The sequence below is a fragment of the Podarcis pityusensis genome, assembly GCF_964106645.2.
Source record: "Podarcis pityusensis genome assembly, chromosome: 13".
In the NCBI taxonomy this organism is placed as follows: domain Eukaryota; kingdom Metazoa; phylum Chordata; class Lepidosauria; order Squamata; family Lacertidae; genus Podarcis; species Podarcis pityusensis.
This window is the reverse complement of record NC_138038.1, coordinates 39,323,894-39,345,098: the sequence shown is the minus strand read 5'-3', so window position 1 is coordinate 39,345,098 and position 21,205 is coordinate 39,323,894. Positions and strand designations below refer to the sequence as shown.

At 46.9% G+C, this 21,205-nt stretch overlaps 2 protein-coding genes and 1 long non-coding RNA gene across 6 annotated transcripts; 1 reads left to right on the top strand and 2 right to left on the bottom strand.

Moving 5' to 3' along the window:
* Positions 1-221: 221 nt before the first annotated feature.
* Positions 222-11,874, bottom strand: PHKG2 (phosphorylase kinase catalytic subunit gamma 2). 4 transcript variants are annotated; one of them, XM_080977706.1, is made up of 10 exons: positions 11,721-11,874; positions 9,479-9,607; positions 8,067-8,242; positions 6,911-6,965; positions 6,107-6,172; positions 5,828-5,991; positions 5,423-5,513; positions 4,677-4,830; positions 2,448-2,573; positions 222-1,161 (listed from the first exon to the last, which is right to left on the bottom strand). In XM_080977706.1, exons 2-10 carry the CDS (start codon positions 9,571-9,573, stop codon positions 877-879), a joined length of 1,212 nt encoding a protein of 403 aa, XP_080833832.1. In that variant the 5' UTR covers positions 9,574-9,607; positions 11,721-11,874; the 3' UTR covers positions 222-876. The 4 variants fall into 4 exon arrangements, with proteins under 4 accessions (XP_080833832.1, XP_080833834.1, XP_080833835.1 ...); XM_080977708.1 differs by having other exon boundaries at positions 11,762-11,784; XM_080977709.1 differs by lacking the exon at positions 11,721-11,874 and adding an exon at positions 11,614-11,634.
* A 2,868-nt stretch (positions 11,875-14,742) lies between these two features.
* TMEM265 (transmembrane protein 265) lies at positions 14,743-17,389 on the bottom strand. Its single transcript, XM_080978725.1, has 2 exons — positions 16,793-17,389; positions 14,743-15,495 (listed from the first exon to the last, which is right to left on the bottom strand). The coding sequence occupies exons 1-2, from the start codon at positions 16,997-16,999 to the stop codon at positions 15,334-15,336; spliced, it is 369 nt and encodes a 122-aa protein (XP_080834851.1). The 5' UTR covers positions 17,000-17,389; the 3' UTR covers positions 14,743-15,333.
* Positions 17,390-17,608: 219 nt separating this feature from the next.
* LOC308461646 lies at positions 17,609-20,604 on the top strand. The gene is made up of 3 exons (XR_013978933.1): positions 17,609-17,787; positions 20,052-20,128; positions 20,552-20,604. It is a non-coding gene; the product is annotated as an uncharacterized lncRNA (long non-coding RNA).
* Positions 20,605-21,205: the final 601 nt, after the last annotated feature.

Sequence of the window (21,205 nt, the reverse complement as noted above, 5' to 3'; positions counted from 1 at the left end):
TCTTGAGTCCCTTTGATTCCCACTCTGTCCCACTCTTCTCAAGCTGAACTCTTTTCCCGTAGGTGCACACCCCTTCCAGCAGCAACAGGATACCCCTCACCCCACCCCCAAAACATTGAACACCCCTTGGATTTTTCGCAAGAGAAATTCAACTCTGTGCCCTCTCCCAACTGAAAGGATACGGCCGCTTCTTAGGAAGCAAAGAGAGCCAAAGTCCAGCATCAGTTTTGGTCACATTCCATTTTATTCTAATTGTGACATCATGGATGTGGAAAGATGGCACAACCAGGTGGAAAATAAAATACAATATAATCTACAGAGGAGGGTCGGGCCCAATTCCTGCTAGCAGGGAAAGGGAACTCTGCAATTTCCAATCCCAATCCACCCCCTTCCTCCCTGGACCACCCATACTGGCTATAGGCAAGGATTGATCCCTCAGCAATGGTGAAGTTGGCTGCTTTGAGGGGCAAGAGGTAGCAGGTCCTCTTACTGTGGGAAGAGATGCAAGGACAAAAAGTCCTTCTTCTGGCAACATAGATAAGCCTCCCTAATCCATACACATCTAACAATTCAGATGCTCTGTATTCTTGCCCTACACAGATCTCAGGGCCCTTCCCAGGTATGTTAGGGGACCCTTAGTTTCTGACAGCCACAAACTCAGGAATTCTTTCCAGAAGGCAAAGAGGTCCTTGTTCCCCAGGAAATTGGACCCCCCTTCGCATGCAAGGATGAGGATACCTCCCCACAGGAGGTACTTGCCGTTCCCCCAAGAAGAGATGGAAGGTGGTGGGACAGTTCTTGAAGTGGCTCCTGCCTCCTTTCTTCGTTCAGGGACCCAGTGATTCCACAGTTGCACAGGGAGCAGCAACCGGGTGTTTAGTTGGGAGGGTCATCCACCGAAGACGCAGGGGCTTCCTCCCCCTCTGTGCTGAGCAAGACAAGCTGGATGGCCTTGGGGACGTTTTCAAAGAGGGCGGCCCGGTTCTGCTGCTCACCTTTCTTGACCCAGTGCCCATAGATGCGGAAGGCGCACGCGTCAATCAGCTTGCGCACCCCCTTGAGCGCATAGGGGTCGCACATGAGCATCTCCTTGGTGACCGGCCGTACCCGCCGGTAGTTGGAGACAATGCGGATAGAGGCCCGCACAGTCCATGCAAGAACCTATTGCGGGAAAGAGACAGGAATAGTGTCAATATGGGAAGTGAGACCTAGAAGGTTAGCAGGAGAGAACATCAGCACTTGCTGCGCCAGACTAAGACCCACCTGGTCCAGCATTCTTATTTATCAATTCATTTATTTAAATGATTGTAATCCACACTTTCATAAAGTATATCAAGGTGGCTTACAATGGACAGAGTATAATAAAATCAATGTAGACATATCAGTAAAACATCAGTAGATACTGGTTGGTAAAAAAAAAAGTTCCTATTGTGAAGAGTGGTCTAAACAGTAGTTTTCAGCAGACTGAAATAAGGCATTTTCCTGCCAAACCTCTTCCGGATAAGGAGTTCAGCAGGGCAGGGCCTAAAGGCACAGCCTCTAGTGAAGGCCAAATGAAACTCAGGGGCCTGGGCAACCTCCAGAGGTGTCCTGTTTGAGCAGAGCTTTCCAAATGTGTGTCGCGAGTCATGACACGTTGGTTTGTCAGCTGCAGTGTGTAGGTGAGTCACACAAACGCTCCCCCCACTCCTCCCGGGGCTGGAAAGGGCTTAGTTTAACCTCCAGTTTGCTAGTAAAACTGAATTACTGTCACAACATGATGCATATCTTAAAAGTGTATCACCAACATGAAATGTTTGGAAAACACTGTTAAAGAGGATCTCCGTGATCAAGGGGGAGTTTAATGCATGAGACCGTCCTGAACGTACTTTGCACCCAAGTTGTTTAGGGCTTTGTGAATTAACACAAGGACCGTGAACCTGGCCTGGTAGCAAATCAACCACTTCTCCAGTGTGGCTTCCCGGGTGCTTCTGGGAAGTCAACAAATGGAACATAAATGCAACAGCCCTCTCTCCTACTTCTGCTCCTCAGCAAGTAGTATTGAGAGGCATACTGCTACCTCTGATCCCATATCATAAAGCAATCATGACCACTACTTATTGATAGACACCCTCCATGAATCAGTGACAAAGGACTACGGAAGAAACAAGTGGAAAGACCCACAAAGTTTCAGGCGCATTACCAGAAAGCTATAAAGCACCAGCGTTGAAAGGAGATGATCAAATTGGGAAGGGGGATGCACACAAACTGACTAAGAAGCCCTAATTGATCCATCATACTGGTTTTGGTCAATTCACTGATTACATGGGGGGGGGATGGTATGAAGGGAAAAACGAACACATTGCTTTTAGAAAACGCTTGCACGTGTTGCAGCAGGAACCACCTTAGAATAAATGTTTCCTCCTGTGTGGGAAACATTTGCATGGCAAGAGGATCAAGAGACTTGCCCTGAATGCATGGTGCGGATTGAAGAGCCGGCGTTTACGGCCACCGTACTGCTGGAAGAAGGGGTGCTGCAGGGCCTGCTGAGCTGTCAACCGTTCTTCTGGATCCACCTGCAGCAGTCGTGAGATCTGCCAAACACACACACAGAGTTGGGCAAGAGACATTTGGGGGAGAGGGGCATATATTTGGCGCCCAATATAGAAGGCTGAGCAATTCAGGGGCAAATAATAATAATAATAATAATAATAATAATAATAATCTGTTTTCATCCCACCCTTCCTGCAAGAAGCTCAATACAGCATGAACGGTTCTCACACTGCAAGCTAAGTTAGGCTGGGAGATAGGGTCAAAGTCTTCCAATGAGTTTCGTGGATAAATGGATATTTGAACCAGGATCTCCTCCGGTCCTACTCTGATATTCTCTAACCAATACTTAGTTGTGAGTTTTTCCACAGACTCTCACTTCTCCAGCTCCCTCTGTCAGTCTACTTTGCCAAACACTTCATGTCACTAGCTGCCAATCAGGGCCTTCGTTCCTACAATGGAATCTTGTTTTTTAAACCTGCCAATTAGGGCAGAGGTGAAAGTACTGGAAGCCTCAGGCGATCATCTATTATCATGGGCAACAATCGCTGGGATCTCTTCTATCCCACTGTCGCCACAATTCAAGACATGAATCTTAAAGCTGAGAAAAGCAGAAAAAGAATGATTAATCCTGAGAATGTTGGTTCTCTTTCTAAAGGGAAAAACAAGTTTTTAGTTCTCAAGGTCTAGAAGTTACATTTTGAAACTATAGAAGCTGCTGAAATATGTGACGCTTGAACTGGGAAACAAATAGGATTTTATGAGGTAAAGGGCAGGGATCCCTGTGTTACTCTTTGGTCCTCCCCATAACAAGCAAAAACAGAATACTGTAAAATATACAAAGAGGCTTGAATTGTGTAACACAGGTGTAAAGATACTGGATTTTTTTAAAGCAGAGATTAAATGTAAGAAGGTTGTTACAATAAAAGTATTTGATATAAAAATGGTTAACTGTGTGAAGAAGCAGGGAAACCCAGCATTTTGCTTCTGGCTGAAGTCAGAAAATATATAATGTATGTGGGTTCAGCTGGCAGTCTTGCCAGGAAGGAGCTAGTTTCAAAATACCAGATTTGGCTCCATACTTGCTAGGTTTACAGTTAATGGCAGTTAGCTGTGGACTCTACCTTTTATTAGGGTCAAGTGAATTGAAAAAGTCACATGGTGATAGGTCCTTTCGTGGACATTCCGTTCGAATGATTGGTGCAATGAGGACTCGGAACTCCAGAAAGAACCCAATGATTGGCCAGAGGGAGTAAATATAAGGGCAGACACAGCATTCTTTGGGAGCAGTTGGTCAGGAGACCAGAGAGTCGGAAGGTGAGCTTAGAACCACGGAGACAGGGGCTGAGGGAGGCCAGCCAGGAGAGGTGTTTTTCAGGATGATGTCTGACCAGAGTTGCCAGCAGCTGACAGTGGACCTCAGGAAGGAGAAAGACTTCAGAGGCAGCACCATCATGGCTGAGTCTTCAAGCACCAGACCAGAAGAGAGATTTCTGAAGAAAACTGAATCAAGCCGATCAGGGGGTGAGCAGGAGTCTCAAGAGATGGGAGTTCAGTCTGACTAACAGTTGAGACACCCTTAACTACCTTGTGCTCTTTCAGTAATACCCTGACCAGAGCAGCGGATAAATGGAGATCTGGCTATCAGGTCGACATAGCGATGAAAACTAGGACAATTATGTAGCAACCTCTTTTGAGCCAACACCAGACTTAAAGCACAAGTAACATATTTTAGCAATCATCAAACTATGTTGTTAAATAAATACCTGCATTAAAACTATGATTTTATATTAAATAAGCTTTAATGCCTATTTGTTTAACACAAGCCTCCAGCTCCATTTGTTCAATGCCTCTAATTCGCTACTCCATGTAGTAAAAGGTTAAAGCAACCAGCTGGAATTAAATAGTGGCAGCTATGAAGTAAAAAGTAGATACACTGTATATAAACTGCATGAGACAGGGATCCTATAGGAATTAATAAGAAATTGGTGGGAAGGCAAATCCCAGTTGGGCCCAGCCAGTAAGATCCTTCACAATACCACATTGCAGAACTCTTTTTTCTGGGCACAGATGTTTCCTAAAAGGAGATGTTGAATGTACATGTAGCTTGAGTTGTGTTACAAGAGATGGGATTTTCACCATCTTACCAGATCTTTGACTGTGTCGGACCGGTCATCCCACTCAGGGGAGCCAAACTGGTATCGCCCTTCCATGATCATCCGAAGCATCAGCATCTGCTTACGGTGCCAGAAAGGAGGAGAGCCAGCCAAGAGGGTGAAAAAGATGACTCCACAGGCCCAACTTCAGGGAAAGGAGGAGAGAGCTTTATTTCCTGCACCCTTTTCCCAAACACCAAAATTGGAGAACAGCAAAGCAGAAAGACTAAGGAATATTGGCCGAGGAAGCACCCTATACAATTTTTGGAATCGTGAAATATTTATTTATTTATTTATTTATTTATTTATTTATTTATTTATTATTACCATGCTTCATCCATGGGAAACAGTCAAAATATTGTTCCTCTTCAAAACAGCAACAACACAAAACCCAGTCCATATTTTGACTCAAGTATGTAAGCGCATGCAAAATCTTGTCAATGGGTGTAGCTGTTCTGCCAACTATAGAATATGATGGTAGAGTTCCAAGCTATTTTCAAATAGTGACTGTGTGGTGAGTAACAAGGGGACAGAGGGACAGAACATGGGGAGAGAACAACTGATTCCCCCCCTCCGATTTGCTCGGGCAAAAGAACAGGGAGCAGACACCTCTCTCTCAAAACAGGTATAAAGACCCAGCTGAGCTTTGGCTCTTGTCATGGAACTTCCTTCACCCCTCCTTCCCAAAAAACTATCCCTCAGCCAAGGGGGACAGGTGTTAGCTAGCTGTCACTTACAGGTCCACTTCCTTTCCATAACCAGGGTGGGTCTCGTCCATGGAGCATTTCAGGATCTCTGGGGCCAGGTAGCCAGGGGTTCCACACAGCTCTAAGAGGAAGGAGTTGGAAATTACAGAGATGCATAAGGTTTGGTGCCCAAGAATCTCAAATCAGGAGTCACTGCTAGCAGGAGCTGCGTAAGTCAGACCAGCCACTCTGCTCACAGCAGAATCACGGAATCTGTAGTGTTGGAAGGGGCCACAAGAGTCATCTAGTCCAACCCCCTGCAGTGCAGGAATATTTTGCCCAACGTGGGGCTTGAACCCACGACCTAGAGATTAAAAATCTCATGCTCTACTGACTGAGCTATCACTGAGCTGGTCTGCCCTACAGAGACTTGTACTCAGACTGGCCCATGCCCACCTCGCAGCTTCTCGCCTGGCTTCAAGTGGCAGGAAAAGCCAAAATCCGAGAGTTTGATGTTCAGCTGGTCATCCATGAGGATATTCTCGGGCTTGAGATCTCGATGGATGATATTATTGGCGTGAAGGTAGCTCACGGCGTCCAAGAGGGCTCGCATGATACTCCTGAAAGAAGAGAGACACAAGCTGAAGGAGCCGCCACTTATCAGATCATCGCAGCTGGAGCCGGGCCAAGAGAGCTTCTGCCTCCCCAGATCCAGCAGAGGGGACGGCACATTACCTGGTCTCCTTCTCGCTGAGGGTCACCTTCTCTGTAAGGTAGTCAAAGAGCTCCCCGCGTCTCATCCTGTCAGGGGAATGTGAGACGGGGTAAATCCACATGCAATGGGGGTAGCATGAAGAAGAAGAAGAAGAGTTTGGATTTGATATCCTGCTTTATCACTACCCAAAGGAGTCTCAAAGCAGCTAACATTCTCCTTTCCCTTCCTCCCCCACAACAAACACTCTGTGAGGTGAGTGAGGCTGAGAGACTTCAGAGAAGTGTGACTAGCCCAAGGTCACCCAGCAGCTGCATGTGGAGGAGCGGAGACGCGAACCCGGTTCCCCAGATTACGAGTCTACCGCTCTTAACCACTACACCACACTGGCTCTCCCCTTCCTACACACAATGTCTCACTAAAATACCTCTACTTATCTACACTGAAGAGGAATTTCAGAGGCACAGCAGCAAGCACACAGGCATTGTGGGTTTGAAAGCAACACCACTTCAGCCCGCAAGGGCCTGGAAGCCTAGCAGCAGAAATCCACTGCCTCTGTCAACTTCCCTTTTCAACAACTATTATGGCTCTTCCTCCCACCCAGCTGCCTCTCTGAGGGTGGCTTCACACATGACTTCTCAAAACCAGACTGATCGCCATCTTGGAAGAAGAGGGCCTGTAACATGCAATGGGAAAGTATGTCTCTCTATTTTTCCTTTTAATCCCTCTTGGGAGGGTCAAGACCCACAACAGCTACAAGGGCGTTTCCCATCTTGGTGAGAACAGGGTGGGTCAGCAGCTCCTCTTTTCAATAGCTTGTTACTTACAAGTCAAACACCAGGAACATGAAGGCAGATGACTCATAGGAATCTATCAGAGTAACTAGAGAGGGAGAGAGAGAGAAGGAGGGGAAAGAGGGGGATTGGATTATACAGTTTGAGAGCTGATTGCTTCACCGACGTAAGATGGCAGGAAACAGCTCCAGCTCTGTGCCTAGAGACAGGCAGCTACAATGAAAGAGAGCATGGCCACAGTCTTATTGTGCTAACAGTGCTGTGTAGCTTTAGGAATGGGGGAATCTACTGCCCTCCAGCATGGCCAATGGTAACAAATTATGAGAGCTAGAGCCCCACAGCTTAAATTATGAGAGCTAGAGTCCCAGAGCTAGAGTCCCCCAGCTTAAGGGAGGCGGTCACAGGTTAGACACTGCTGAAGTAGGCAGTGGGGGGGTGTATTCATCCCTTTCAGCAGTAGGGTAGGAGAGCTGGGGGGAAATCACATTTGGCAACCAATGCACCCCTTTGGTTTCAGATGGTACATGGCTAGGCGAGTCTAAAAAACCCAGGACACAAATTTTCATGACCCTCTATCAGCTGTGGTGGCTCATTTACCATGACTCTGGTAACTATGGAATGTATTCTGACCAAACTAAGACTCCTGATGTATATTTTGCTCTCGCTCTTCTGTCAATTGACCAAGTTGCCACTCCCCAACAGACCTCCCTTTGCTCCTTTCAACTCCCCCTTCCCACTTTGCTACATGCCACACTCCCAGCAATCTGCTGCTCCCCACCCCAATGCAAACCCTAAACATGGTTTCCTCCATTCCGACAACAATTAAGGGCAGCGCAATTCTCATTACCAGTCTGCATAGCCAGCAGTCAAGGATGATGGAATTGGCAGCCCAACAACATCCAGAGTGTCACAGGTTCCCCACCCCTGATTTAGGAGTGTGCAGGATGAGACCACGCAATGATTAAGGAAGTAGAGATGGGCACAGATGTCAACATGGTGGTGTTGCTGTGAATGTTGAGATCATCAGCATGGTGGAAGGCCTAGATGCTGGGGGGGCAGGGTTCATTTGGGGGCAACTATACAATATAAAATTACATTTGAGAAAATACTAGGGTTTCAGAAGGAGGCCCAAATATTGGGATGCACATTTGGGTTACAGAGATTCTGGGCTGGGTGGGTAGTCACTCACTGATGTAGGGGTGTCCGGAGACCTGGCGCAGGATTTCAATCTCTTTGCCTGTCGATAAGCGCACTTCCTCGAGCTGCTGTGGGGTCATGCGTTCCGGAGTAACCTCAATAATCTTCACTGCATACTCCTGGCCTGTTTGCTTGTGTATGCAGCGCCGGACCACGCTGCTGACACCCCTGCAGAGGAGCAGAGATGAACAAACAGCAAGAGAGACGTCAAGTTTCTAAAAAATATTGACTCCACGGTGGGGAAGAAATGTAGGACAGAGGTTGGAAAGCCATAAGTCCTCCAGATGTTTTGGACTACAATTCCCATCATCCCTTATGATTGGCCATGCTGCCTGCTGGGAGCTGAAGTCCAACAATATATGGAGGGAAACAGTTTATCCACTTGTAGTGTAATGGGTCCCCATCCAAGCACATTATTCAATCCATAGAATCATAGAATCATAGAGTTGGAAGAGACCACAAGGGCCATCGAGTCCAACCCCCTGCCAAGCAGGAAACACCATCAGAGCACTCCTGACATATGGTTGTCAAGCCTCTGCTTAAAGACCTCCAAAGAAGGAGACTCCACCGCACTCCTTGGCAGCAAATTCCACTGTCGAACAGCTCTTACTGTCAGGAAGTTCTTCCTAATGTTTAGGGGGAATCTTCTTTCTTGTAGTTTGGATCCATTGCTCCGTGTCCGCTTCTCTGGAGCAGCAGAAAACAACCTTTCTCCCTCCTCTATGTGACATCCTTTTATATATTTGAACATGGCTATCATATCACCCCTTAACCTCCTCTTCTCCAGGCTAAACATGCCCAGCTCCCTTAGCCGTTCCTCATAAGGCATCGTTTCCAGGCCTTTGACCATTTTGGTTGCCCTCCTCTGGACACGTTCCAGTTTGTCAGTGTCCTTCTTGAACTGTGGTGCCCAGAACTGGACACAGTACTCCAGGTGAGGTCTGACCAGAGCAGAATACAGTGGCACTATTACTTCCCTTGATTTAGATGCTATACTCCTATTGATGAGGCCCAGAATTGCATTGGCTTTTTTAGCTGCCACGTCACACTGTTGGCTCATGTCAAGTTTGTGGTCAACCAAGACTCCTAGATCCTTTTCACATGTACTGCTCTCAAGCCAGGTGTCACCCATCTTGTATTTGTGCCTCTCATTTTTTTTGCCCAAGTGCAATACTTTACATTTCTCCCTGTTAAAATTCATCTTGTTTGTTTTTGCCCAGTTCTCTAATCTGTCAAGGTCGTTTTGAAGTATGATCCTGTCCTCTGGGGTGTTAGCCACCCCTCCCAGTTTGGTGTCATCTGCAAATTTGATCAGGATGCCCTTGAGTCCATCATCCAAGTCATTGATAAAGATGTTGAATAAGATTATCCATGATTACCCCCCTTTCCTGACCCACTCCTCACCTGCCAATTACATCCTTAGGGTCATATTTCTGGTAGAACTCTTTGGCTCCAGCCCAGTCCGGAAGCTCATCTTCTAGACCCACGTCCCGGGTCATCCTATTGTAGATGTGGAATGCTCTGGATCAAGAGCTGAAAAGCAAAGGGTGATGGCAGCAGTGATATTTAGACAGCTGAATACTTCAAACACCAGCTACCCAAGAAGAGACATTTTGAAAGGTCAACATGGAAGGTGGAATGCAAGGAATGCAACACAGCAGTTGGAGAGCTAAGAAGGGCAGTAAACATAAGAGGCAATGGATGTCTGATGTCAGGGGAGGCAGGTAGAGACATGCCAATTACCATGCCACTTTCAGGGGAGTTGTGGAAGAGATAAAGGAGAATGACCCAGTCTTGGTCATCACTGGGCAGTAACCATTGGTAGGGCATAGCTGACAATTTCAACAGACACATTTCAGCCATCAAGTTATCAAGGCCTCCGACACAAATCACAGGTTTCCTTTAGATCATCAAACTAGTCAAAATCAACAAGTTGGAGGACTGCAATGTGGCTGCATCAGATTTCCCCAAATAGGGAAGAAAAAGACCAAAAAGCCTGAATCAGCGCTCTGGCACAACCACAATGACAGGTTTATTGCTGCCTTGACCATATAACTACAGCAAGACTGCAGGGGGGAGTAGATTGCAGAACTGATCTAAGGGAGATTGCTCTTCAAATGTCAGGCATGAATGGTGCAGCTTATATCCTTTGTTTTCCATCTTCATACTGCAACAATTCTGATATTTCTTCCTCCAAGCAACTTGGACCAACATTTCAGCTGCCTTATAACCCTGTGCGGTTAAGCTATGCTAAACCCCACAGAGAGTATGAACTCAGATCTCTCTGCAATAGGGCTGCCATCCAAAATATCCTGACTGCCACTGTGGAGTTTCATTTCAAACAAATATGCATAGGATTGCACTGTGTGTTCAATAGCCATCTACTACATCCCCATGACTCTCATATTTCTTTAGTCCTTCAAAATAGATCCTTACAACCGTGAGTTTGAAACAATACACTGCAATTACATCTCCTGGGTATCAATACAAATTAGGAAAATAAAGAGAGCCTTCTGGGTTGAACCAATGATCTGGCCATCATCCTGTTCTCATGGTGGCCAGCCGTATGCCTATGAGAAGGCCGCAAGCAGGACCTGAGCACATCCTGTGGTTTATAGCAGCTGGTTATCAGGATCTCACCACTTCTGATCATGGAAGCAGAGTATAGCCAAATAAGAACAGTTGAAGGGAACCTTTTTTCAGCCACATTCCCTTCTAGACAAGCTTCTGGGGGCTACATGCCCCACGCAGGGCTGGACAGGGGCAAACACAAAAGTGGGAGGGGCAACAAGTGTCAATATAACCTTTGAACATTAGGCTACTTCCTACACACACTCACACACCCCTCTCTACCCTCCGTTCAGGGAAGCAAAGAGTTCTAGGACACATTCCAGCCAGGCAAAACCATTTAAGGAGTGTGCAAAGCAGGGCCCATAAGGGGTGTGGCTGGGGAGAGTGCTGAGAGCCAGACAGAGAGGTTGGGAGGGCTAGAAGACCACATTCGGCCCCTGAGCATGAGGTTTCCCACCTCTGAGTCAGAATAAACATGCACTGACAACAGGCTTGGCAGTTGATCCAGATTGTGCACAGGGGCATATCACAATCCCTATTAAACAATTACATCCCTACTAAACAATCCCTATTACATTATTTGGAGTGTATAACCCCTTCTACAAGATCAAACCCATAATACCCCTCATTCTTTCCCCATCCCAGGACTTCCCCTTCTAAAAACATCTGCAACACTGGACTACCTTGAAGGACTGGTGTAAGGATTACTAAGACAGCCCTTCGTTCATTATATAAATAACCAACGTTTAAACTATTATACTATAATCTATGCAGCGGCTGAGACAAGATACCCATGCTGTTTATCCTGAAAGTCCCCTTCCCAAGTCTCAATTCAGAGCCACGCAGAGGTGGGAAATGCACTCTGTTTATACTCAGAGGCACTCTGTCCGTAGATTTCAGAACCGTGGCCTAGCACTGTCAACAGGTTCCGGGGCTCATGAGAGCCCCGGGGTGAAATGAAGCCTTGCCTATCGGTCCAGCCCTTCCGAGTCGTCTCCCTCTCCTCTCTCCAGAGGGATTCCACACATCGCCCCGCCCCGCCCGCGCACGCGGAGGGACTCCCCGAGATCCTCACCCGGCAGCGCCGTTGCTTGGATGCGAGTGAATGACCCCCACCTGCAGCCGGCGACTCCCAGGCTCCGCCTCCTCTTCTTTCTGATTGGTCCGTCGCGTTCCAAAGGCGCGGCCGGGCAGTAGCACCAATCGGCGAAAGGAGAAAACAGGGTGTGTCGAGACGGACGAAGGCCGGCATCCAGTGAGTGGACGGATGGAGAGGGAGCGCTGTCAGCGGCAGTAACCAATTAGCGCTAAGGTGAAGAAATATGAGGCGGGGATTAAAAGAGGAAGCGGCTGTTTCCGAACGGCAGCAGGGGAGGGGAGAATGCTCAGCCAATGAAGGGCGCCACGGAAGGGCGGGCAAAAGAAGCGCGTTATTGACAGGCGAGTTGACCCATCGGCTGCTCGTTTTGAGAAACAGCGCTGAGGGGAGGAGCTCAGAATCCGAAGGCTGGGGAAGACAGCGGCCAATCGCGATCGGAAGTGGGCGGGAGCAGAACATTGGGGTTATTCAGGGTTTCATAATCGTGATAGTAAAGGTCAGGATGAGGTCATAGCTACTACTTTCCCTCCTTCGGTTATTTGTTATGCAATTACACAATAAACGCCCCCCAAAACGAAAAATACACTAGGGTCTCTCTACGGAGCAGGAGTAATTTGTGCATTTTATTTCTATCTCCATAAACTGCTGCCTCTAGTCTCCTGGGTGGTCCTTTCGTGTCTTTCAGTTTGGGGCAAATCAGGAGTTTGACTGTGAACAAAATACGATGATGATAATGATGATGATTCCATCTTTCCTCCAAGGAGCTCGAGGCAGCACATATTTCCTGCCTACCTCCTCTTCCGCTCTTCACAACAGTCTTGTGAAGTGAGTTCTGGCTGACAGATAATGACCCGCCCAGGGTCACTCATCGCTCATCATGGATGAATAAGCATTTGTACCTGTGTCTCCCTGACCCATCATTTTAACCTCAACTTCACAGTTGGTCTTTGGGTTTCCTGCACCGAATAAGTTGCTCCATCCCATGACATCCATAGGAAAAGAAAATTCCTCCAGTAGGACACCCAGTCACCCAGAGGCAGCTACACAAAGTGTAAAAGGATGCCTTGAGCCAAAAGGCTTTCCCTCTCCTGCATATGCGAAATCAAACTACATGGCCTCTCATCCACCCCAAATTTTGCCATGACAAAGATGTGATCTCTTAACATGCAGTAAGAATCGCTCACTCTCTTCTTAAGGTGGGAGGGAGGGGGTTATTGGTTGGTTGGTTTTTTTCTTGCCTTTATCATGTATTTTTAGGTTGTGAACCAACCTGAGATCTGTGGATGAAGAGTGGTATACAAATTTAATATAAACAAGTAAATAAGTAACACGTGCCTACTGCTCAGGTGCAGTTATATCTGTTGTCTGACCAGCAGCTGCCAGTAGTGGTTATACAAGTGTTGTTATTAATGCTTTTTCATTAAAAGTGGTGTAGTGGTTAAGAGCGGTAGTCTCGTAATCTGGGGAACCGGGTTCGCGTCTCCGCTCCTCCACATGCAGCTGCTGGGTGACCTTGGGCTAGTCACACTTCTTTGAAGTCTCTCAGCCCCACTCACCTCACAGAGTGTTTGTTGTGGGGGAGGAAGGGAAAAGGAGATTGTTAGCCGCTTTGAGACTCCTTTGGGTAGTGATAAATAATGGGGATATCAAATCCAAACTCTTTTTCTTCTTCAGAGCAGCATCAAGCATTACAAGGCAACATAGGCTTGTGTGCAACACCATACAGTCAAACAACATGACTGCCCCTCAATAATCCTGAGAGCTGTACTTTGTGAAGGGTGCTGGGCACTAAGAGGGGTAAATTACAATTTCCTGGATTCTTGGGGGGGAAACTAACTGGTTAAAATGTATGCCATGTATGAGGCCGAAGTCGGCAATACAACTCACACAGCTGTTGTATATGTATCATGTAGAAAGCTGCCACACCGCGGCCCTCAACTCTGTGCCACACCACAGAGTAACTTCATCACACAACTGCCCTCAAATACTTCTAATTCCAGATGCTAACCAGCAGCCTCTCCCTTGGAGCCTGCATGTAACAAGAAATCAGCGATTAAAATAGTTGTGAATGTTAACACCTTTCATCTCAGCTAAGGATGCTAAGCCTGACTGACCCCCCCCCCCAACCATTCTTGCCTCCAGTTACATATGGCTGAAGGCCCTTCTCTGCATATTGTATGTTGCATTAATTTACCTTTTTAATTGTCTGCCCTGCTCCATAACAAGAAAACAACAAAGAGTATTGGAGTGGCACCTTAAAGCCTTGGATTTCTCATAAATCTGCTGGTTTTTACAGCGTCACAAGGTGCTGCCGTTGTTTCCTCAGTTTGAAGCAGGGTGGGTTCATAAACTGACAAAGGCAATTTTGCTTCCTTTTACGTTAATGTTTAAATGAATGTTTACTCTCACAATGGGCTTGCCTGCACTTGGAGAATAACTGCATCTTAAACATGCTCAGCATCATCATGTTTCTGAGCGGGTCATTACCGGTGAGCGGATGTGAGTAAAAGGAAATAGGCATTGACATGATGGGGCAGACCCACACATTTAGAGCACATGTGGATCTGTCCCACAATGTCATTGCATTTTTAAATCAGATGACTTCCCGCAAAGAACCATGGAATCCATAACTTGTTAAGGGTGCTAGGAATTTGTAACCACCTCCAACCACCAAGGCCAGGCAGAGGCAGCAGCTGGAAGAAACTAAGTGGTGGTGCGGCGGCAGGATCTCCTGCCCTCTGTGGAGCTTGCTAGAAGTGGGTCGCTTCAGGTCACCTCATTGTTGCGCCGGCCATGGGGCTACAACTCCTATCATCCCTGACCAATGGCCATCCCAACTGGGGCTGATGATAGTTCACATCTGGCAGGGGGCACAACTATTCCTGCCACTAGATCCCAAGTCCAATGTTTTATCTGTTTCTTCCAGCCCTACTCCTGTAATGGCCACCCAAGAGACAAGTGGAACAAAAAACAACAACAACCCACCCCCATTAAACCACTGTAGTGCAACTGTTTATTTGTATTTTTGCATATATAAGTGATGGGCAGAATAAAAATGCTTATTGAAAATAAATTAAATAAATAAAATATTGAAGCAAGAAACACAGCACAGTGCAGAAACTATGTTCCTGTGTTTCCAATATCCTTCAGTTCCAAGGGAGTGGATCCTAGCATCTATGCGCAGGAGCAAAACCTGAATCGGGACAGAGCACATACTTTGCCTCAAGAAGAACTCAGGCACATCCCAGATACACTAGAGCTTAAAGAAGAGGCACCTCCCAGCTCAGAGCAAAGGCCCCTCTAGTCCAGCATCCTGTATTCCACTATAGCCATATATATTTTATCCTGGTGAGTCCATAGAAGCAGGCCACGGAGATCCGATGTCTGCAGCAGAAGCTGTTCCATTTCTACAGCCTCTCATCTAGAACCTCCGCAAAGTAGGCTTTGACAAGAGTACACCAGACCAGGGTGCACGTAACAAAGACCCACATAATACCCATTTCTGCTAAATCCAGCTGGGCAAGCATGTGGGAACCAGAGGAGAAGATGATCCTGGAAGTCCCAAGTCACATGTTCTTCAGCGTCATCATCATTCGGCTTGAGTTAAGAGGTAGGAAATGAGGTACACTGACACGGGCGCCAGAATGATGAGGGACACCCAGACACTGATACTTAGGACAGACAATCTCCGGGACCTCCGAGCCCAGTCAGCCGCTGATACCTGGGAACCAGCCTTTTGCTTCTCACTAGCCTGGATGGGACAAAACCAAGAGAGAGAACCTCATTATTGATGTCACTTATTTTAAAGAAACAGCCTTACATTTTAGGTCTCCTCCTCTGGACTTACCTTTCTCAGCGTATCTTGATGATATGTGTCAGGTCTAAATTTCTTTGCAACCTCTGATCTTAGTAGCCTTGAACCAGATTAAGGCTATATAATTCTAAGCTTGTTGTATAATCTTAGAAGGGGCGTAGGGACGTGAAGGGGCATGGCGGTGACTCTCATTAAGGGACCCAGCACTTCTGGATTTGACTCCAAAGGGCCAACCTCCCAGGAACATCTGGCCTATGCCACAGAATGCCTGCCTTGCTGGGGAACTAGGGCTCTTTTCACAGTCCAGGTAGGGTGGCTCGGCTGTCAGAGGGATGGCATGGCCCAGAACACCCCCCAACATCCCTTTCTGGTCGCACATTGCAGGGGAAGAAGATCAGTAGTGGTGGCAAGCCCTCTCAGGGAATCTCGTCCACTATCTCTGGCCTTGTTGAGGAATCCCAAGGGTTCTCTGGAGCAGACTCTCATTGCCAGATGGAACGCAACAATTGCCATGCCTTGGTTTCAGATTGCACATCTCCACAGAGCATTCGCTGCAGTTTCACCATGTGACAAGAATGTGTGGGAGCTTCAAAGGCAGTAAATATTGGCCTGGGTGGGGCAGTGAGGTGGCTCCTGCCCACGACTGCAATACTGTGCTCAGGAAACATCTCACACACACCCCCCATTTAATATGTGGATCTATCACTTTGTTTCATTGACATGACAACCCTGGACATACTACATCACTGGTTCTCAGTCACTTTTTACATCGCCTAACATAATATAACTTTGGCATGCCTTGAATTTTTGAGCTGCCCATTTGTCCTGTAACTGCCCATTTGTGGGTCCAGCTGCCCATTTTGTTTTTGTTTAAAAAGCACACTTGCAAGGACACAGGAGGCACAACTATAGTTATTTATCTGGAAAGGAAGGCAAGAGAATGGCAGAAGCTGTTAAGATCCCAAGGGATTTTTGTCTGATCAGTAAATACATTTGTAAAGGCACAAGGTTTTCTCTAACCAAAGTGTACTCACAGTGGACCTAGTGAACTTAATGGATCCAAGTTTGCCATGTTCACTAATTTAAATGGATTTGCTCTGAGTATGATCAATATCGAACCCGCTTCCCCTCCCTAAGCCTCCATGAATTCTTTCCCTAGAAACTGGTTCAAATATTGCACTGCATCCCTTGTCCCACCCACCCACATCCCTTGTCAAAGCAGCAGGTAACTCACCTTGATTGCATAGATCAGTGCTAGGACTCCGATGCAAGAGCAGCCACAGATGATGCTAAATATGGCCAGACTGCGTAGTCTGTGCTTATGAAAAGAAGGGGGCTTGGCAGGCATGTCCTTCTCCTGGATGTCTGCTGGGATCATCACGATGGTCTCTGCAGCATCTTGCTGAAGGGTCCCATTTTTGAGCTCCTGCTCTCCTTCCATAGCAACTGGAAAGTTGCTGAAGTGTGCTGACAAGCCTGCTCTTTTCTCTCTGCTATTTCAATTATCGCCACGATCAGTGATGATCTGAGTCCACATTTGTGCTTCTAAATTCCAAGCCAGGAGCTTGAAATAGCTAGTGGAGAGTTCGATCTTAAGAGGGTCAGGTTCAAACCCCACCTCTTCTGTGAATTCTCTGTACAGCACTGAGAAAGTGACTTTCGCTCTTGGCCTCAAGTTTCCTTTGTGTAAAATACCTGGGCGTATTATCGCCCTACCTCACCGCTGCGAAAGGAAACGTGGAATTTAAAGAAACATCTTTCACAAGCAGAGTGTTATAGAAATGATAAGGTAGCAACGCCCGAGAATTAATTCACCTGAAGCCAAAAGGGTGTGATCCTCTTTATGCCTAAATAAGTCCCAGTTCCTCAGTCTTCAGTACAGCTCCTCTGAAGGAAGAAATGTTGAGAATAATCCAACATCCGCAGGCTGGGAGCTCACCTCTCAGAAACACTTTTATACACACCTGGCAGCTCCCAGTTTGTTTGGTTATACCTTTTTTGGGCTGGGTCCCAGACTCAGTGAGGTCACTGTTGTTGGACCTGACTCAGGTATGCAGGTTGCAATTCCTCCTGAGATCATACTTTCCTCCCCTCTTTGTCTACAGGCTAGTGCTTCAGCTTAACTGGGTTGCGGTTCAGGGAAACCTAAGAGCAGGAATTTCAATTAATGCAAGCAATCTGGGGGCGGTCTCCTCAGCTGCTGAAGGGAGATCAGGCTGAAATGGCAAGGTAGGCAAAATTACCTGCTGGGAGTCGCCCAGAGTGGCTGGGGAAACCCAGCCAGATGGGCAGGGTATAAATAAATTTATGATGATGATGATGATGATCCACAGTCTCTGGGAAAGGGAGGGATGTAGTGCCACGAGTTAGCACTGTGGGTTCCTTCGCCCCTAACGTTTACACCTATCACTAGATTTTTATGACTTTTAAGTGCTTCCAAAAAAGAAGAGAGGGGGCGATACAATATTGCATCCACATATTGGTTGTCTAGCCCCATTGACTTCAATTTTAGAGCTATATAGTGTGGGACACACTTACTGTAGCCTTCACAGGTGTTTTTTCGGTCCCCCCCCCCAACTTTTATCCTAACAGAGATAGCAAAGCTGAATGCAGTGCCTCAGTAGCAAAATGGACTCTTTTTCAACTCTTCTTTGCCAGTCCTTCAGATGCCTCAGGTCTGAGGCCTAGCGCATCATGCTCTGAGGCTCAAGTGAGCTCAGCCTCCAGTTCTGCTCTCATGTAAATATGGCTAAGAACCAAACTGCAGAACTCTAGAATGGTTGCACCTGCTGGTTTACACATGTAGGTTTTGAAATAACACAGGATTCTCATTTCACCGTAACTGAGAACTTTGCATTACCTTCCAAGTACAGGTTTAACTCTTGGATTCTGCAAGATTTCACATTTTGATCCCCTGAAGGCACTTTTTAGAAGACAAAAGGGGCGTAAGAAAAGAAAGGCTGACCCATCCAGCCCTCTCACTACCCCCTGCCAAAAGAACAAATGTTTCCTTTAAAAGTTGTTGTCTTGTAATTACAATTAAGCAACTGTAGCACAGAGGAACTACAGTGGAACTTCGGTTTTCAAACTTAACCCATTCTGGAAGACTGTTCAGCTTCCGGAAAGTTTGAAAACCGAGGATCAATGGGCTGGCTGCAGTCAAGGGGAAAAAATGAAAAATGTGGCTCAGAAGCTGTTCGGCTTCCAAAAATAGTTTGAAAACCAGAGCAGTTACTTTCAGGTTTGGGAGCCAAAACGTTCCAAAACGGAGGCATTTGGGAACTGAGATTTGACTGTATGTTTAAATTAAGGACTTGTTTTCTAGCATTACCTGTACCCATTTGGCCACTGCCAGGGTGGTTCTCATTTCTACAGCCACTCATATATTAGCCCCAAAGTGGGCTGTGTTTCAGAGGAATGCAGCCGCTTGCTTTTTCACAAAACATTGTTGCATGGAAAAGCTACAGGTCAGAAGGCTGTTGTGAGAGGAATATGCCAAAAATGAATCAAAAGGTCTAAAAAGTGTTAACGGGAAGTCATATATTAACTGACTCATTGTTTACTCTTGGTTACTGTTGGCTTCGGAAGGTGTCATTCCTGTTGCTGGCTACAAAAATGTGACCAAACTGGTCCCCCGTGGTTTGTGGCATTGCCTGGCAGTGGGAACTTTTGTGCAATTGCCCCGTGCCTCAGCTGAGGCGTGCCCTTGTTTAGACTTGCCTGGGCCCATTTCTGGCTCCTTGATAATCTATTCTTGCTCATGGTACTTTCCAGATTATTAGATAAAAAACCTAGATATTGCAATAGCAAGGAACTAGCTCTTCTCCACCAACATGTGGAGGTAGTACAGGCCTCCCTATTAATCCCCGCTCCCTGAAAGGTATAAAACCAAGAGGCAGCGACTTCTCTCCCCCAGCGATCAAGAGACATTAAGAGTCAGAGGACACACTCCAGCCAGTCAAGAGACTTAGGAGGTGCAAAGCAGAGTCAATGAGGGGTACAGTCCAAGGATTGTCCCACAGGCTTGGAGGACTGCATTTGGTCCCTATGCCCAAATTTCCTCACCCCTATCAACACTGTTAGAGCCCAAAAAACATTCCTTTTGGTACGAATGCTCTTGCACCAAAGAGGATGCCTCACCCAGAGTACAAAATAAATAAGGATGGATGCCCTGTGAGGGGCGCGGGTGGTGCTGTGGTCTAAACCACCAAGCCTCTTGGGCTCGTCGAGCAGAAGGTTGGCAGTTTGAATCTGCCCAACAGGGTGAGCTCCCATTGCTCTGTCCCAGCTTCTGCCAACCTAGCATTTTGAAAGCACAACAGAGCAAGAAAGAACCCCTGCAGCAGGAAGGTAAAAAGTGTTTCCGTGCACTCTGATTTACGTCACGGTGTTCCATTGTGCCAGAGGTTTAGTCATGCAGGCCACATGACACAGAAAGCTGTATGTGGACAAATGCCAGCTCCATAGCTGTCAACCTTCCCCTTTTTTTGCAGGAAATTCCCTTATTCCAGTGCTGCTTTCCGCTGCTATCCCGGATTGTTAGATATCCCGCAGACTGTCCCCGGGACAGGTGAGGCTGCTGTTCCCTTATTTTCAAGGCCGCTGATCCCTTATTTTCAAATCTGAAAGTTGACAGCTATGGCCAGCTCCCTTGGCTTGAAGTGAGATGAGCACACACCCGTCGTCCTTGACTGGATTTAACCGTCCAGGGGTCCTTTAACTGCCCCTGTGAGTCATTGAACTTCTGCATATATGGATTTTAGAAAATGGTGCGCTCCATCTTGTCATCACTTGACAGTGGAGGAAGACTGGAGAGCTCTCACAGAGGAGCTGAAAGAGACCATCTAGAAGACCGTGCTGCTTTTGGCAGCCAACCTGCTCAGTGTGATTTTCCCCACCCTGGAAAATTTTTTAGTCCTGAGCCTCAGGTGTATAAAAGCAGGGATGTAGCCCTCCTAATGCTGTTTTTGTTGTATGCGTTGCTTGCCTCTAGCTCCTGTCAGCCTCTGCAAGCATGGCCAAGAGTCACACCTGACCACAGGTCCCCCATCCCTGAGGTAAAAGATAATCCCGTTCTCTCAAAAGCCAGTCATGGCACACAAGCTGGTTTTATACTAAATGGGAAGTTATCTTTTTGAATTTAAGGGTGTGGGCAGAGGGAGGGGCTGTGAGAGCTTGAGGCTTGCTCATCCAACACAATGCAATGGTCTAATATTGTGCATGAACCAAGCACTGGATCTTCTAAGGCAGAGCTTTCCAAACTTTTCATGTTGGTGACACACTTTTAAGACATGCATCATTTCGCGACACAGTAATTCAGTTTTATTAGCAAACTGGAAGTTAAACTAACCCCTTTCCAGCCCCAGAAGCATTCAGACGACACATCCACACACTGCAGCCAACACACTAATGTGTTGTGACAGAGAGTTTGGAAAGCTCTGTTCTAGGGCACTGGTGGGGCACCAGAAGTTCCTGGACTCCAGCTCCTATCAGCGCTAGTCAGGATGCTCAAGAGTCAGGGATGATGGAAACTGTAGACAGACATTGGGAGGTCCACAGGTACGCCATCCCTGCTCCTAGAAGACTGAAACAATCAGAAAAGGAAGCATGAAGTGTCTTCTTTTTTAAAAAAAGACTCTACAGACCC